The sequence below is a fragment of the Anguilla anguilla genome, chromosome 1 (genome assembly GCF_013347855.1).
Source record: "Anguilla anguilla isolate fAngAng1 chromosome 1, fAngAng1.pri, whole genome shotgun sequence".
Taxonomy (NCBI): Eukaryota; Metazoa; Chordata; class Actinopteri; order Anguilliformes; family Anguillidae; genus Anguilla; species Anguilla anguilla.
In genome coordinates, this window is record NC_049201.1 from 69,234,043 (window position 1) to 69,253,008 (window position 18,966).

The window sequence follows — 18,966 nt, forward strand, 5'->3', positions numbered from 1 at the left end:
CACGCACAGCTCTGAAGAGGGACACAGACAGAAAGACGGCAACCCAGAGGAGAAGAGGCGATGTATGTAGGTCTTTACGGCGTGCAGAATTTAACCAAAAAGGCTTTAAAATAGGAACGTGACTGCGGAACCACAGCTAGAGAGAAAGAGAGAGGAGAGAGAAAGGGAGAGTGGGAGAGAGAGAGAGAAAGGGAATAGTGGTAAACACTGCACCAGCTCCCCAGAGAGGGAGGGGAAGGCCATTTATTTCTTAAACAATGCCTTAGCCGCCAGCGGGGATTAGGTGGAATTAATATGCAGCCCGTTGCAAAACCGCGGCTGCAGCACAGAGTCTCCGGCCCCCTCCTCCTCCCCCTCTCTAATGCACCTGCGTCCTTCAGCCGGTACCTGTGCCCTTCTGGGGCCTGTAAACCGATAGCCCCATCTCCACTGGCCGCGTCCCACTACAGCTGCCTACGCACTCCGTATCCCCCCACACCCCCCACGGGCCTCCTCTCCTGCCTTACGTAATGCCTGCCTCCACACACTGGTGACTGACAGGTGGTGAACAGCCAATCAAGGTTCGGATGCAGGTTTGCTTCACTAGCGTAACTACACACAGCATTCAAGTAACAAACAGTGACACAAACGGTTAGAGTAATAACATGCTGAATGATAACAAAGTCGTCAGAAACGTAATCTAAATATAGGAATACCTGCATGAGGATATTGATCCACCCAAAACAAAATGTCCGACAACATGGCCTGAAATATAAAAGCTGCGAGTTGTTCCAGACGACCAAAGCATTAGAATCTGTGTGACTATTGTGTGCGCTTGCCTACATTTTCCATCAGCAGCTAGAATCTCAATAGCAATTTCTATGGACCACTCACAGTGCTTTAAGAATCCATTCTTTGAGAGCACGGAGTGCTGGTGTGCTGTTCCAACGGTAATAGAGGTAATATGCACAGGATGTACACACACACACACAGAAACAAGAAAAAGGAAAATCCCCCCAACTGGATTGGAATAATACCCAGAAAATATTCTCTTCCATTTTATATGCAAACTGGAGAGCTGTACACACATTTCAGCCTCAGCAAGAGACCGTCGTCATCACATACTATCAGCAGTGCACTGCCAGCAGTGTTCAGCGGCGAGTGAGCATGCCCAGTAGGTGTCACGTCTCTGTGCATCAGCTACTGATAGATGAAGCTTGTAACGGCTCATTTACCACTTTCTCCATGTATCCTTGATCCCATACTTTCATCCTACCGTCTACCCTCACACTCTTCTCCCTGCCTGCTTTTCCAAATGCGCCAAACACAAACTCTCTATTTAAACACACGCACACTTTAACTCACAGACTCAGAAGGGACTTTGCTTACCTGCAGTATGAGCAGGAAGAGGAAGTAAGTGTTGGCCACTTCCTGGAACTGCTCGAACAGGTTGACCGGCAGGAAGGTGATGATGTTGTACTTGGAGGTCATAATGCAGTTATTCTAAAAGCGAGAGCAACACAGAGGAATGAGAAAGGACGAAGACAACGTGGACGAGCGGGGCGGGGGGGATCGAAGGCAAGGAGGACAAGAAAAGACGGAGCGGAGAAAGAGACCGGTGGAATAGGGCCGTGATAAATCCCACTGACATTTTATCTGTTTTTTGGCAAACCTTGAGAAACAGCGCCACGGTCAGTCCCCGCTCCTTAAAAACAACTGCATTACAATGGACTGGAGCATAATTGACTTGGCAGCGTTTCGCTCTGCCGTTCTTCGATGGCTTACCGCGTACTGGAACTTCTCGTTGTACTCCCTGTCGTTGGCTCTGACCTTCCTCTCCTCCTCTGCGGAACAGGAGAAATAAAAAAAGCGCTTCAGTTTTAAACAGCGACGAGACATGGAATTCACAGCTTTTATATTTCAGGCCACGTTGTCGGACATTTTGTTTTGGGTGGATCAATGTCCTCATTCACCTATAAGCGCGGCTCAGACAGGAATACACTGCGCACTGTTGATTGAGAAGATTGGGTGGGTGGGGGGGGGGTGGGGGGTGTTTGTGTCAAGATCGATGAGGCTCCAGAGTTTATTCACAGACTGCTTGTCTGAAATGGAGGCAATTATCTACAATCTTTAATTGTGCCTAATTTGGCTGACATTTCCATCCAGGATGGGGGGAGAGAAACAAGTACTGGATCCAAAGTCAACAGTGTTTTAACAATTCGCTGGCAGCAGGCCAGGTTGAACCGGGACTCAGAACCATGTAGGTTATCAGGCCAGAATCCTGCCCACAAATCCCCGAAAGAGAGCACAGAATAAGATGTAAAACCTGCTATCGATTTTGCTGCTTTCAAGACTGCTACTGATAACTACGCATTTCCACATATTACAGTCACACTGACATTCCTACTGTTCAGATAAAATTCAGTGACTATAGTCCACACAGTGCACGTGGTATGCTAAGCATACATATAACCAGCAGACCACCTGCAGTGCTTCTAAAAAAATATGACATGATGCCACAATATAGGCTACCATATCTGTATATATAGCACAGTTTCAAGAAATACTTCAAATGCAGTAATGCAGAGATGCTAAAATTCAGCCCCTGAGGCCAGTAGTTCTGCTGTTTTTCTCTCTTTTCCTCTTCTCTCTTTCTCAATCAACTAACTATCAGGTGGAAAAGAGGACCATCGGTTTCTACGACTGGCCTTAAGGACCATATTTGGGCATCCCTAACCAACAGAAGAATTCAGCAGTACGGTTACATATCAGCTCTTACATTTACCGAAAACATGGCCGCATTACTTAAAACCCAGTGGACCGTGGCTATGCCCGTCCGATGCGGTAATGACCCTGCAATAATAAACCTCCACAGTCGATACCGCCGGAGATCAGGATGCTGAAGCTGTGAGGCGCACCTAAGCACTCGCACAGATGCCTGAGGCAGCAGAAACGCACTCCAGGACAGGACGGCATCGCTGGCTCCTGCTGCTGTCGGAGATTAGCTGAGGCGCCGAGGAGCCGCGGCACAGACTCCGCCGCGCTCCGCGGGATCGCCGTGATGTCATCGGCAGCACGGGAGGACGCGCAGGGCAGTACAGCGGCTTATAGGACTTCTGAGCTGACGTGCTGCTTGTCACCTCAGCATATGCACACGCACAAACGCACGCCTTCAGTGCCGCAGGGGAGATGGTGAATAATTAATGGAGGTCACCTTTTCCCTCTGTTTTAGGCCTGTTCAGAAATGTTCAGAGGCTTCCCATTAATGGTCTCGCTACAGTGAACTGGTTGCCACGTGTGTGTATGCTGCCCTGTGTGCATCCGTGTCAGCGTGCTTGCCGGGTGTTTTGTCACTAACTGCTATAGATCTGCAGCAGACCTGCTATGGAAGGCATACGCGTTTCGTAGGCGTCGGGCAGAATAATGCTTAAACTTGTAGCTACACTGCGGCTTGGTTTAAGGGTCAGTGCCGGCCGGGGGGTCTCTGTGGTGCTTTCCAGTCCGAGCGGGGGGACGCTATGAGCCCTGGTGCCTCACCGCCAGTCTGCATGCGAATGTGTGGACCTGAGCTCATGCAAGAGCCAGAGACCTAGTCCTCCTGCCTCAGGACTGCTAAGACATAGGAATGCAATGGCCAGAAGAGCTGAGATTTTGCAGGGGTTGGCGCAGATGAGGCGATGCAGGCAGGGGCTGGTGAGGCAGAGCCCGGAGGAGAAGAGAACACCCCCCCCCCCCCCCCCCCCAGCATTTTAAAAGCCTTCCGGCTAACATGGGGGTTATTTGGGAAACCCCATTTCACTCCCTGCCTCTTATAATATTTATGAGAGCGCTGTTAAAAATGAAAAGGCAGCCGGGTTTCACTAGAGTTTGTGAGTACAGAAGGGAGGACAGCAGTGCCCATGCATGCACGGATGTACGTGCACACCCACACACACACACACACACACACACACACGCACACAAACAGCTGCATGGCTTCACAAGGAAGGTCCAGCAGAACTACTGCTCCACAAACATCAAACAGGGCTTAGATGCTACGATTACAAATATTGCACAAAGACAAGGGCAGAAGCCGTTTTTCTTCTGAACTACTAACAGCAAGACCCAGACACACAGAAGTGCATGTTCAGTGTTATACAGAGATGTGAAAAAGCACGTTAAGCAAAACCTCAGCTTGGACTAAATATGCACACACAAAACGTATCACGAAACCTAACTGTTCCCCATTACCATAGGCCACAAGATAAAATGAGAACACCTGCAGCACTTCTGCAGAAACAGGAAGCAGTGGGGGTGGGGGGCAGGTCTAAGCTTTCAAGAGGTGCTTTCAAAAGCATCCCCCCCCCCCTCCCCATGAGAAAAACAGGCTCAAACAGACTCCAACCAGCTTGCTGTGGTTTTCCTGTCCAGAGCAGAGCAGTGAACTGGCTAAGGCGTAACGGTGTTGGCTGAAGAGCTCAGTCGGGCTGACTAAACTCCACATTAAACTGTGAGATGATGACGTTTCCGTGGCGACACGCCCTTGCTGCAGCCCCTTTGACAGCGATTCCACATCGCAAAAATCAGGAACAATACATTTACCACAGTGCTCCTTGGTAACGACAGGCTATCGTCTCCCCTGAAGCACCAGCAGTCATTCACTCTGCTCTCCCATTATTACTGGAAAATGAGAAAATGCTCCAGCATTTTTTTTTAACCGAATTTAGGTATAAGTGAATGTTCGTGTGGTGAATTAATCGGGAGTATTTGATTGCTGCTGTAATTTCATCCGGCCCTCAGTCTCCCATCTCGTCTCTACTCACTCCCTGCTTCCACCTCTCCCTCAAGGTCACTGTGGCTGCCTCCTCCTCTCTGTCCAGCTTCCGTGTGTGATCGCAACTAAGGGTAATCAACACCCCCTCCCCAGCCAGTACACACACGCAGACACAGACACACGCATGCACAGACAGACACACACACACACACGCACGCACACGCACACACACACACACACACGTACGCACGCACTCTCCACTGGCCGATCCTATCTGCCCAGCGATGACTAGGCTGGCGATGACATAATGCCTTATCAACCAAAACAGTAATCCTTGCTGGTTTCCAGAGAACAAGTCCGCATCACTTCCCAGAAGCGACCTTACATCACACCAGCAGGAAATTTAAAAATGGAGCACCGGGTCTTCCTGCATCACTGCATGTTGTTGACATCAGGCTCACATTAACAGAGTCACGGGAATATGCATATGCATGCATTTGTGGTATTGTGCTCATACCATGTCCACAGTTACACATTTGTGGACATACACATCCCGACATCTGCACCAAGCCCCCCTCTTTTTCAGCATGCAGTGACATTCTGTGCAAAGCTCCTGCGCATGACTGTGAATTCCGGCTGTCCCGACGCCATTCCCCTGCAGGCTGCAGAGAGGACGGCCCGTGACCGCGCGCGTGGTGCCGAATGCTGAGTGACAAGGACCCGAAAAAAGGGCCACGTGCCAACGTGACCGGCGACTGACTCATCACGGATATTGGCAGCGAGATCGGGCACGGTAAGCACGCGCAAGCGGTCAATGCAAAGACCGCCCTCTCCTTACAGGGCTTCTGTCATCAGCCACGGATAGGACACCATGACAACGTATAAAGACCAGCCTGCAGTCACCTACAGCATCAGGTAGAAATCAACCAATCAGAACCTAAAGAGAACACTAAATGGGCAGAAAATGCGATTTACTGGACAACCTGCTTTGCCTCCTCTGTCAGTGAGCATTGACCTGGATCTCACCTTCATGATGTGAAGGTCCCAGATTAAAAAAACCGGGCTACAGCCCCCCAGGAGATAGGGGACAAAGCCCAATCAGTTAGAGTACCTTTAAACGGCAGTTGGACGCGGGCCATTCTGAGAGCCATACGCACCCTGTATCCCCTTCCGCTTCAGATATAAATATATGGATAAAGACGCACTTTGCCTGTTAACCATCAGCTGCCTGCGCAGGTCCTGCAGTCGGTGTCTAATTCTACACGGTGGAGAGTTAAATCCATACGGTGCAGTAAGTCCCTGAAGCGAATGCTTAAAAAGCAAGGCTCCTGAAGCCTGTGGGCTTTCTGTGGGTAGCCATGGCTGAGCCTCCATTTCAGGTCAGCCTTGGTACTCGCAGAGACGTGACTTCACGCCAGATGAGCTCAACCTGACTTAATCGGAGTCACCTACTGGGATGATGAAAATTAGAATCAGGCATAAAGCAGCCTGATCAGAAATTGGCAGGAGCACCACATGGAGGATGGGAAAATAAGGAAGGTCATGAAGACTCTTATTTGACATTAGCAGTTTGCCAGCGGTGCAAACTGGGCCAGTTTAGAACATCCTGCTCAGAAAGCCTGACTGGCACCTGCCCTATGTGAAAACTAGCACAGGATATTTTAAGCTTACTCCTGGATTTAAATTGGGACAGGGCCGATTTTAATCAAAGTAGAATGAGCCGCCTGTAATTCAGAAGACTCAGAACAAAGAAGCACCCAGCCTCTTCGCTAAATTAACCCCGTTAAGCGAATGTTTTTTGGATTGTTTTTTCAAAATTCAAAGTCAGAGTTCTAGAACACAATTGCTTTCAATTAGTAGTAGTGATTGCTACATTAACATCAGAATGTTCAGTGAAGAGCATTCTAATCACATATTTGTCATCATAAACCATAAAGGGTTAAAACAAGTGCCACATTTCACTGCAACACTCGGTCAACCTTTAGCCAACACCGACCAGGGCAGCCTTTGCAGTGAATGTGACAGGTGGTAATATGTGAGTTATGGAGGTTAGTGGTGTGTTGACCCACAGGGTCAGATTTGTATGTGCGTGACGGGGGGCTGGGGGTGTCACCAATGAAACTAAGGTGAAGTGTGGGCACACACAGATGATGGAGACACTGGAATTACTGTGAGGAAAAAAATGAAATGATGGAGAGAGGAGGGGTGGGGGTGTAAAGAAGGAATGAATGTCAACACAGTAAATGGGCAGGAGACATGGAATGTTTTTATTCACTAACTGTAAAGATTGCCAGGAAGCCAGCAATAAGCATACGAATCCACAATTCTGGTGGATTTCTGTGTTGTCATTATGTTAGCAGCCTAGATGTTACAAAGTAACAGGTATAGCGCAAATGTCAAGTAAAGCACTTAACCCAAAACATGTCATAAACAGTTAGAAGTATCAGGTGTACAACACAAGAATTCAAAAACTTGAAAATGTAAGCATTTCAAGCACATTTGTCCAAATGTGAATGAAGTCAATAATTAAACACAAAGCTGGTACCTGTCCCTTTATTTTTCTCTTTAGCTGCATTGAGTCCATGTTTTTTCCTTTTGAGTGGCAGAACGATGGGAAACCACTTCTCCGGGATATCTTTCGGGACAGTCATATTTGACTGCCTTTTTGTATACTTATTCAAAGTCTAGTTTACATGGTTGTAACTGTGAATGAGGATGCGCAAATTGAGAAATGTACAACCGGTGGGAAAGCAGCGCTCTAGATTGTTATTCTGTACGCAAAAAATCAACGGCAAAATCACTACATATTGGATAATTTACACATTTCATCCAATTATCTCTCCATCGCCGGACTTATTTTGCCAAAGGTTACTGTGGCAATTTGAGTAATCTTTTTTAAAGCTCCGATGTCATCAAACTCTCCGTCTGACATGTCATCAACTGAAACGATAGCAGGTTGTCATTAACAACGAATTAGCGGTCACAAAAATAAAACATCAAAGTCCATCACCGAAGCCGATTTGTTTATCAGAAATCTTCACTGCACAAATGCGAAGCATGTGAACCACTGATTCGGAATTAAATGTAACTAAATCTACAGCTTTATAGTGTTTAAATGAATCTTTCGGCGGAGAGAGAATTTGAGATCAGGTTGAGCACAGCCACATCACAGCTGGAAAAAACTGGTTACAATCCTGTCAATGCCCTTCGAGATGCAATCAACCATCGTAGGATCCAGTTCTGTGGTTTTGTGATATTTGCTATCTAGCCGCATTTCTTCCTATTCATTTCATTCGGCTTCTGCTTAACACTTATCGACTGGATTTGACAGCAGTCGCGCTGTAAAACCATTAAAAGCAATGACTTCCTTGACGATTAGATGCGCCGACTGTTTACGGAGTTCACTACAACCAATAAAGTAAATATTCGCTACAACCAATAACGTAAACATGCTTCCCAGACACAGACTAGCGCCACAGAACCACGATGCTGTTTTTATACATTACGTAAGCAGTAGGGTTGATGATTTGCTGAAGGTGTAACCAATAGATGGCAGCGAATGACGTTGCCAGGGCAACTGCATCTGCAGGGGCGTGGGAGAGAAACGGATTACGGGAGAGAGAAACCGAGTGCCATTTTGGCTCAAAAAGGGACGAACATATGACAACGTAATAAGGCATTTTGAGCCAAAGTGGCGACACAGACATCACAGTTGTATGACTTTGGCAGGCTGGTTGTTTGGAGGAGGTGAGCGGGGACACTGCGGAAGGTGAGTGAGGAGGCAGGTGTCTGTGCACATGCGGCAGAGACGGTCTTGTGCGAGTAGAGGACAGGCAGTAAGACAAACACTCGCATACGCACAGACGTGTGCACGTGCATCTAGATTCTAAGCTTTTTTGTTGCAATGCGCAACAGTACAGACGCCACACGGCAAAGCCCTGACAGGAATAAATAGGTTAAATAAAACGGCTACACATCTAAACACTATGGAATACATTTCCTATGGTGCTGAACTGTATTTGTGCCTGCTACATTAGACAACTGCACTAACATGACAGATGCCAAGGTATGACACTAATATAACACTGATCCTAAAGCACTAATACAGCAGCCTTATTAATATTGGTTGATTATTGCTAGAATACAAGTATACATTGAAATGCCACCAGTAGTGAAAATACTGATATTTTCTACTAAATACTTTGGTTCAAAAAACGCTTTAAAGCCATTAACAACAAACAGTAACTGACTTGTCAGTACCACTACTGCAGTGTGATCCCACAACCAACGTAAACATAATTTTAGGAAAGCTAAACACACTTTTCCAGCATGACTTAATTCCAAATTCTGCATGTCACACAGGAAGTCAATTTTTGGATGACCTGGACTGTCACATGGTCTCCTAAGATCAAGCTGTGGGAGAGCTTCTATTGCGCAATCATCAATGTTAAACGTTTGAAACCATAAAACCCTGCCAAAATTTGATTTGAATAAGAACCAGAAAAGACAGGCATTTTGATGAATATGGACTACTGTATCCCTGTGAACAATAGCGGACACTGTTTGGAAGGAAGAATGGACTCAGGCAGGAACATTAAGCGACTGGCCTCTGGGAAGAGCATGAGCAAGTCTGTCTGTGCCGCTTCAGTTAAGACCCCTCACAACTGGGCATAATAAAGCAACAGTGCTGAGCGGAGACAGTGCTGCTCGGGCTCAAAGCGAACATTAATAAAATATCCGCTGACTTCATTTACACCAGAGAGGCACCCTCAACCCAGACTGTGCACACTGTGACCAAGCCAGTCTGGAGCAAGGTGACGTGACTGACCATGGTTCCAAGCATTTCAAAAACCCAAAGCAATAATTTTTTTTATCCCTGATTTTTTAATTTTCTCCCAAAGTTCACCCTTGATTTGATCTTTTTCTGCCAATTTGGAATGCCCAATCAAAAAAAGTCAACTGGCTTTACCCAGGCTGCTTGTTCATTTTAATCCTGCATTTGGCTTTTCGCCAAACAGTCCAACTGCTTTCATTGTTTCAACAGATGATAAGGCAAGGTTGTGATGTAGTCCAGACCCAATGCACTTTTTAGACAAAGACAAATGAGGAAGCACTTAACTTTTTAATTTCAAAGCACTTTAATTTTGTGTTATGCCATATAACACAGTTCCCCCTGACTCAGATCCAATGATATAAAAAAATGTGCTACCTTATCGTTCATTGATCAATGCAGAAACATTCTTATTTTTCCCCAGAAAGCGAACACAGAGTCAAACAGATGACTTTACTGCATGTGGCGAATTAGCAATTTACCACAGCAGGGCCCAGCAATATCAGGTCAAGCACACACTCATTAAGAACTTGCATGACTAAGAACAATGCATGGATAAACAATGCAGTTTGTTTAATACATTACTAATTTCCAAACCAAACTGTGAATCTATTGTTTAGTGTAAATGCACATCTTAACCCATCCAATCTTCAGTTCCTGTTCACAAAATAATGCATACACCAATGATAGCCTCATCTCCTTTCATGTTGCACTGCAAAAAGGATAGCCATTTTGCTTATTTAAACATTTTTCTATTCCTTTCTGATTCGTACCAGTTACTTCTCTTGAGCAGCAGTTAGCCATATATGCGAGAGTTTGACCAGCCTTTAGGAGACAGGAGGAGATGCAGAGAGTAGAGACAGGTGGCCATGCAGAAGATCACTGACACTAGTAGTGGGCCATCAAGTAGTCATTAGTCCTGGCCAATTTAAATGAAATTATTCCGCTCTCCGTTCTGTCACAGCTCTGCACTGTCAGCTGCCAAATGAAATTGCACAGCATGTCAGCCCTTACTATTGGCTGAGCCTGCGATTCTGTTTAGAAGCATCTAGAATCGACCATAGGAGTGAAAGAGGATCTAGAGAACCTAAACGTCACACGATGCATAGGTGGCATTACAGAGCATTAGCCAATTACTGATAGCAGCCATGTGAAGAGGAACCGTTTGAGCTGGTTACAACAGGAGTGCTGAGCAGTTCCACACTCACCTGGAGGAGGCTTCTCTTTGAACATTTCCACTCACAGGACGTCCCGCCACAATGTCCCATGGGAGAATCTGAAAGGGTCACACCAGCAAAAGGATGTCATGGATAACAGGGGGAAATTAATTCATTGAGACCCTCAAGGTTCTGAAGCCAATTACTGTTTTAAGCGTACATTACCATTAACCTTCTATTCAGACTCCTGTCTACACTCATGCATCCCTCCTCCCCCATAATCTGAAGAATATCTACTTACAAATTACTCATCCCCCGAATCAGCTATTAAATCTCATACTTAATCCTTCCTTTTCTCAAGCACCTGTTTTGAAATACACACCTTGCCAACATGAGGAGTGTGCAGATTTGCTTTGGGTGTCCCCTTCTGCTGAAGACATACCGGAGTATACAATACCACATCAGCAGTTCCTTTCTCTTCTCACATTTCACTTTGTGCCCTAAATTTACTTTGACTGCATATTTTCTTAGTATTCTCAATTCCACAACCACAGGGTCCCATACATGATGCTTTGAGCATTCCTCCCAAGAGAATCTTTCACAATCCTTTGGTCCACACCATCTTCTTTGGTGGGTTGCCCTCTTCAATTCAAAATTTAAGCTCACAGGCAGTAGTAACCAGGTTTTTCACCAAAAAATATTGATACTTGCTGGAGTTCATAATTCTGTTGACTTTAATAACAGTCCTAGGACATGTACGTAGTTGCAAAACAAACCCATAGCATCAAATTTCACCAGGCACAATGTCCTTTTCAACTTAAGCACTCCCCTTCCAAATTGTTCATTTTTTTTTGCACTTATTGATTATAAGTGGCCCATCTAGGTCTTCTTGGTGATACTGCATTTTTGTATTCCTAAATCTAACACTGGTGCTCTCCACTTCTGTACGGCACCCTGTATGAGGGCGTCCTCTAAATGATTGTAATGTAATTTGACACCGAAACCACCTCCGGTATCTGTGGCTATCTGTGTTCTGGTCTCACAGGAACATAATAAATGGCCCAATCAAATTTCCCAGCTCCAAACTCGAGACACTTTTTTCTCCAATAGAGGCTTTTTTGTTCTAGCAGCCCTTACCTTAACCCTATTAACATGGAGGTGGCATCTGATGACAGCTTTTGAGACCACATTTTGCAGATCTCCAACTGAGGTCAGTGAATTTCTCTTTGCCTTCCAGACCATCTGAACTCTCTCCCAGGCGGTTCTACCAATGTTCCAGTGGCTTTAAACTTCTTAAATACTGAACTAATAGTGGAAAGAGGCATCTAGTGTTCTCTTTGTCTGTAACCATCACCTGATATGTGATGGATGTAGCCTAAATCCTTTGATTTGTTTCCATGATGACTGATGCCACGTGTATTTTATTGCGTGTTTCCTCATTTTCACACCCCATTGAAACAAAAAGCCAGGGGAGGCCACAACACAGTTCCATGAGACTGAGATTAACTGAAAAAGCAGCATGTTAATGCAGATTTATTTTATGTGGATTTCATTCAAAATAATGATTAGGGGTGTGGGTAATTGTGACATATTGCTTGATAAATCTTTTTCTCAATTGTATTAGTATAAAAGAATAAAATTTTCAAACGTTTTAATGATATAATACATTACCTGTATCATTCATACTTGATCTCAATGTCTAATTTCATATTTTCAGGTGTGAAAAATCTACAAATTTTGATAAAAGTGCAAAATATAGCCACAATATTATTTGAGACTATGGGGCACATGTAGGCATGTTCTTTTGCACCCGTAATCTTTACTTGCAGCTGAATTTACTGTTATTACACATCTCCACTTTATTCGCAATGAATAGAATAGCCCAGCAGGGTTCCTTTAAAAAAAGAAAATCAATAATGCTTAGCGTATGTTACCACTCACTTTATACCATTAGGACACTTCATTATGGTTTATTACCTAATGGGAAATGATACCCAAAATCTCTTCACGGGAAGCACTGCTGCCATCTGGGAGGGTATTTCAGAAAAAACTCAGAGTTACCCAGCAATAGAAAACATAAACCGATTCTGCCAGGTTTTCGCCAGTATCCAGACTGACCGTGGCAAAGATAGCTACAGCTCACAACTGAACTTCCGTGGGCGGGGCAGATTATTGCAGCCTTCAGCCAGGAATAAATATGATTAAGATCACATATGTAATATCATAATCATGGGGAAAGAGATTTCACGACAAACACCCCATTACAAAAAACCCATTAACCTTTATGAAATGCAACACCCATCACATGCAATGGTCTGAGGCTAGCTGTGGGTGGAATCAATGTTGTGAAAGTTGACAGAACCCAAGTTCTGGTCTGACCAATCCGTGCACTGTGTGTCATTCTGCATGGCCCTGTGCCATGCTACTGCCCCTTCTCCATATGCAATAATGACCTTAATGATGCACCAGCGCAATGCTTGCACTTTCCTGAATCTCCCCTTAGCCTCAAAACAATCTGGTGCTAATGGTGCCACTTTTTAATGGGTGATTAGTGGGTGTGGTTTGATTGGGCTGAGCCCTTACAGCACATGCAATGCACAACCCTACAGCCAATACAGGAAGTGTCAGTTTCAGAAAGTAAATGTATCCCTCCAGTTCTATGGGTCCCTTTCAATTAAACTCTGAAATAAAACATCCACTTGTCCACTGAGTGCCTTGTTAAATGAAAATGGTTTAGAAAACCAATAAATGTAAATTGGGGCTCAGACATGATCAGGTTTCAGGTTTAAGAAATCAGGACACAACCATAACAAAGAACCAGGAGCTCTTAGTCGACTTGCAGACGCATAAGCTTTAGCAGAAAGGGGAAATGTATGAAATGTGTTTCATTAGGCACATTGTTTCTCACGCATGCTATGACCGTATTTACATTTACTTGTTGAATTAAAAGATTCTTTTATAGCATTACCTAAAGTCCGAATTTAGGTTTTCCAAGTAAGTATCATTGTCAGTACTCCGTAGAACCTTGCTGTCCCCTCCAGCATTCAAATCTCAAGGGAAAGAGGTAGCCAAAACAATTTAAAATAATGGGCTCCAACCCAAAATGTGTGAATTTCGCAATCACCATTTGTGTCCTAAATATGCTGCACCTGACTGGGACCTTTTCCAGCACGTGAAATGAATGTCTTCAGGCACAGAGATACTGGTGATAAAACAATGGGGATCTCTGGACACGCAGCATCCTCTCTTTACTGAACCTGAGCCTGGGTATATGGTTATTTATGTGCGCAAGGACTGGGGAGGAAGTGGTAACAGCAGACAGGCTGTAGGGCACGAGCGTGTGTAGAGCGGCTTCAGACAGGCCCTGTTGCAGTGTTTACTCTTCAATTTTATGGGGATAAATCACTGCCTCGCAAATGCCCGTCGCATGCACCCAAAAACCAGGATGTGCCTTCCATTCTTCCACAAAAGATACATTTTGCAACTCACACTCCACTATTTTTGTTCCTTTAATCATCAAATGTAAGAAATGCCTCCTTTCACTTACCCTCCGCAGAGGGAACTGGATGCCTGTCTGAAGTTCTTTTGTTTGCTCAAAAGCTCATTGATCCCAGAATCTAATTTTGCCTCACATTCTCTTATACATGATATCACAGATACTGCCTCAGTACAAGGTTGGGGGGAAAAATCCATTATATTTCAGATGTGCTAGAGCATCAGCTCATACTCTGAATAGACTGCTGGGGCAAAGAAGTGCAGAAATACGCAAGATAGCCTAATGTTAAGAAATCAAGATGCCTCCAAAACCACTTAGAACATAACCTTGAAATCTTCACATGTAAAACACCAGTGTAGAAGCTTGTACATAACGTCTCGTTGGAAATCACAGACGCTAATATCCAGCAATATTTTTGTCCTGTGATTGTTTGTATTTGTACTGTACAGAAGCATTTGAGCTGAAGATCCTTGAGTTATTCTGACTGTAGGACGTAGGGATTCTAACAGTCTTGTTTTACTACTGAAATGTGTGCCATGTTATGTTCCTTGCAGTTGAGATTTTAATAGTTTGATGGCAGGAAGGCAACAGAATGTGAGAATAAAAATACATTCACAAAATATGAACCAATATAAGAACCAATCATTCAGGCACTAAACTGTGCGTTCTACTTTGCACAGTTAGCCTAAATGCATACAAATGTAAAATGCTTGCACAAAAGCCCACCATCACTGAATCAAAATGAGAGCAGCATGGCTTGGTTGCAAACTTGGTTGGAAGAGCAGGAACTGAAAATAAACTGTGGAGGTTTCTACAAATAACATTCACAAATTGGCCTTGGATTCAGGTTCAGTTGATTATGAACACACATGCGCCCTTCATTATCACTTATAGATAAGACCTGTTGTCTTAAGGTACTATATATACAGTAATATAGCCTATCACCCATGGCTCTCTTTGGAAGATGACATTAACTTTCTAGCTCTAAACAGCAGCCGTGCATGCCATGCTCCATACAGGAAGCCAACCTGTAATCTGATAACGTTGGAATAGTAGAATATGGTAACCAGCAGTGTATTGTCTCACTCACAGCTAAATAAAAAAAGGGTCTTAGGGACAGTGGGGTGGCTTATCCCAGGGGTAAACCCACCCTGTTCCTTGGAGATCTACCGTCCAGTGGGTTTTCACTCCAGCCCTAACAAAACACACCTCATTCAACAGCTCTTGTTAAGCTGCTAATTACTAGAGTCAGGTGTGCCAGCTTAGGGTTGGAGTGAAAACCTACAGGATGGTAGATCTCCAGGAACAGGGTTGGTTACCACTGGCTTGTCCTGCTGAGAGCAGGCAACAGGACAGCTGTGTCGCATCATGGACCTGTGACCCACTGCGGTCAGCCGGACCCCCACTTAGCGCCTGCGCAACCCGCTTTAAAACGTGTCCTCCGCAAACTCAGTACCTGCGCAGGCGTAGCGCATGAACTGCAGAGTGCAGACAAGCAGAAGCTGACTTGACGCGTGTTGGAAGAGAGCGTGCGCTCGTCCCAGACTGAAAAAGGAAGGTGCCGCAATGAGCACAAAAAACACATTCCACACTTGGAGAAAATTGGATACATTTCTCTTCCACCCCACTGGACTCAATTTACTGCTGTATCTGCAGTTTCAAAAGCAGTTTGAGTCAATGTATTTGATGATAACTTACAAAACAAATTGTTAAGACAACAGCAAGTTTTAAGGGGTGTGTCATGAATGAAAGTTGCATTGGAAACTTCAGGGTGCACTCATTATGACGATGACCAAGCTATAAAATGCAGGCTTAGCCTTCTCCATAAGTAACAGCCAACGACATAAATATGGGACATAAAGACCAGTTTACTCATGTTCTTTTTCGGTATGGCAGGGGAAATATTAATGACCAACAGACACATACAACTGCCTAAAACTGAATTTGCCTTCATTTCCCATGATACTATGCAGACTGCTCCAGCCCAGGCGGTTTAATAACTGAAAACACTCAATATTTGAACAAGACTTGCAAGATTGCAAGATTGCAAGATTTGCAACTGGTTAGCAGTTGAGAAAACAATTCTTTTAGTTAGGTAAATAAATGTTCAGGACAGTTGAATAACATCCAGAATCCCTTTGTGTGTGTAAGAGAGAAAAACCTCTGTATTTCTAAGCCTTTTTATCCATGTTGTGGCCCCCAGAGCAAAATAGTGTCCATTTGACGTACATGGAACGTCGCCAAGTCGTCCGTGGGACGTCTCCCGAGTAACCAGAATGACAGTTGATAAAAGGTTGATATCTGGAAGTCGCCGCCATACGTCCGTACACTTCACTTTTTATTGTGATTTAGGGCGAGTTAGAAGTCACCGTTTGACATTTAACAATACTGTAGCGGTCTAGTTCGACATCAGCAGATACAGCATCTAATGTGGATGTCGACTGGACGATGACAGGAGAGCCAAGAACAACACACCCATTTCCACTTAATATGCTCTTCCATGCGACGTCGCTTGCTCACTGGAGTGTGTGTCTCTAAAATGAGTATAATTATACAAACATAAGTGTAGAGCAAGGGAATGCAAGTGTGTGCTTTCATTTGCATATAACAGTACATAAGCCATTTTTTGTGTGTGCACTCGCCTCTATGCATGCTAAATTTCCATTTGCTAGACGCTGATAAAGAAAGAAGGTGAATGTGAGAGAGGCCGCCTCTGTGGCAGGTGTTTATGCTGCATCTGCTCGGTTGCCTGGACCTGCCTCCAGGAAACTCAGTGGGACGGATGAGGGGCCCAGATCAATACGGCTCAGAAAATGCAGAGATAGACAGGGATGGATCACCTTTCAACTTCAACGGCACTCCTGTACAGAGTACCCCGCCCCCACCCCCACCCCCACTACCCAAACCTCAGCTTTGGGCTGCTTGCGTAAAGCTCTGGGCTTGATTGACCTTACAGAAGTAGGCGAGCGAGTTGGGGAATTAAAAGAACGAGGGACGCTGTGATTTTATAAGCACCTTCTAAAGCACCTTTCTTGGCTGCTGTTCAGAATTCCTTTCGACACGCCGGAGTCTGCAACAGGAATTTCAAGAAACAAGGGAACAAAACAAAGCAAAATCCCTGCTAAATGACCTTCTTAAAACTTTGCATTAACTACCCTTTGCATAAATCTCAGACACCACAATGCCAGTGTGTCAGAGACCAATGCAAACAGCTGCACCTCTGCAAGCATCTTTGACACCACAACCTAATGATGACAAGAATGACAAGCTACAGTTCACCTACATCACAATCACGGTTCACAACATTGTGTACAAATACAAACACTTTTGCATTGACTATTTAAATTAGGACACATGCTGAATTGATGCCCTTCTGGTGTTATCTTGGCTACTTTGATTTCCACTTAAACGCAGAATGGTCAGATTGTGAACGTCAGACATGCCCGTTACCTGCAGCCCAGTTTGCTTGTAATGTTAAAGCGTGAGCTGTGTTATAAGTGCTAGTTATAACTGGCAACAACAAAAAAAAAAAAAAAACTTGTGACAAAATGTGCGCTCCCAGTTAATACGCCTTATGTTTTCGAAGAAACGGGGCACTGTGGTTTTATTTATGTATTCATTGATTTATTTATTCGATTCCGTAGGATAGCTATGATACAATGTATAAAAAGTTGAAAATATCATTACTATAACTTCGACGTAGTAGTGAACAAACAGAAGAGGGCTAGCCATTCTTGCTGCTAACTGGAGATTTTAATTAAAAAGTGACGGTACCACGAAAGAACATCCTTAGAAAGGGACAAATGGAACTCAAGAATTTGGCAGCATACTCTTGAATAACTTAGCTGCTATTAGTCTACATGAAAATTACAGCTGGCTGGGTTGTTAACGTAGCTAGCTAAATGTGTCGACACAAGCCTTTACTTTACATCAAACTGCCAGTTACCCACCCAAGTTACTAGTTAACGTCAGGTGGTTGTCCGTTATTTCAGTCACACTCACACCAGGTATGCAACGCTGACTGAAACAGCTGGCTGCTGCGCACTTGTCCCTACCTGATTGAAACAAATTGGTAACCAACAATACCCCCAGGACAAAGGTGAAAATGGACACTCAAAAATATTGCGGTAATTGTCTTCATCAAATGAATCGTTGGGAAGTATATCCTGAAATAGTCAATTCGATGTTGAGGGAAGTATATCATCTGGTTTGGAAATCCGTTAACAAGCGAACGTTAAATTTATCGGGCTACAGAGATGGCTCGCTAATGTTGGCTTGCTAACATCACCTAGCTAGATGGCTAACACATTGTGCAAGTAGTCATCTTTCTGTATATTCATTCATACACCAACCAACAAGCCATCTAGCCCAAACCTACAGGATTCTGGTAACATAACAACCAGGTATTAAACAATAAGACAATTTCAATTTGGATAGCAACATCAATTGACAAAACTGGCGAGCATCGCACCTTACCTTTTCAGGTTCTCCCGTTTCTACAGTCGCATGTGGGAGACATATCTCTCTCTCCCTCCTTACACCTTTCTCTGCCCTTCTCCGCTTTTTAAGGCCACATTGGTATGGTTTTACATGCACTACAGACCCTAACTACCCCATCCAACGCGTGCACTGGTACTGTTCAAGTGCGTTTATTAACACTGACCAAACCACTCAATGAGAAGTAAGAGATAGGAGGAGAGATGGGAGGCGGGGCGGTGTTTAGCTATCTCTGTCCCCTCCTCCACCTCCT

At 44.5% G+C, this 18,966-nt stretch overlaps 1 protein-coding gene across 2 annotated transcripts in view; it reads right to left on the reverse strand.

Annotated features, from left to right (window-relative positions):
- atp8b2 (ATPase phospholipid transporting 8B2) overlaps positions 1 to 18,956 on the reverse strand; it is a 49,341-nt gene extending 30,385 nt beyond the window's left edge. Inside the window, exons 1-4 of one of the 2 annotated variants that reach the window (XM_035432664.1) lie at positions 18,693 to 18,956; positions 10,772 to 10,839; positions 1,765 to 1,823; positions 1,369 to 1,482 (exon numbers count right to left, since the gene is read on the reverse strand). In XM_035432664.1, coding sequence (XP_035288555.1) covers positions 1,369 to 1,482; positions 1,765 to 1,823; positions 10,772 to 10,796 — 198 coding nt within the window. In that variant the 5' untranslated portion in view covers positions 10,797 to 10,839; positions 18,693 to 18,956. Of the gene's footprint in view, positions 1 to 1,368; positions 1,483 to 1,764; positions 1,824 to 7,277; positions 8,226 to 10,771; positions 10,840 to 18,692 lie in introns of those variants that run through there. The other variant, XM_035432656.1, reaches the window with a different exon arrangement.
- Between the last annotated feature and the right edge of the window lie 10 nt (positions 18,957 to 18,966).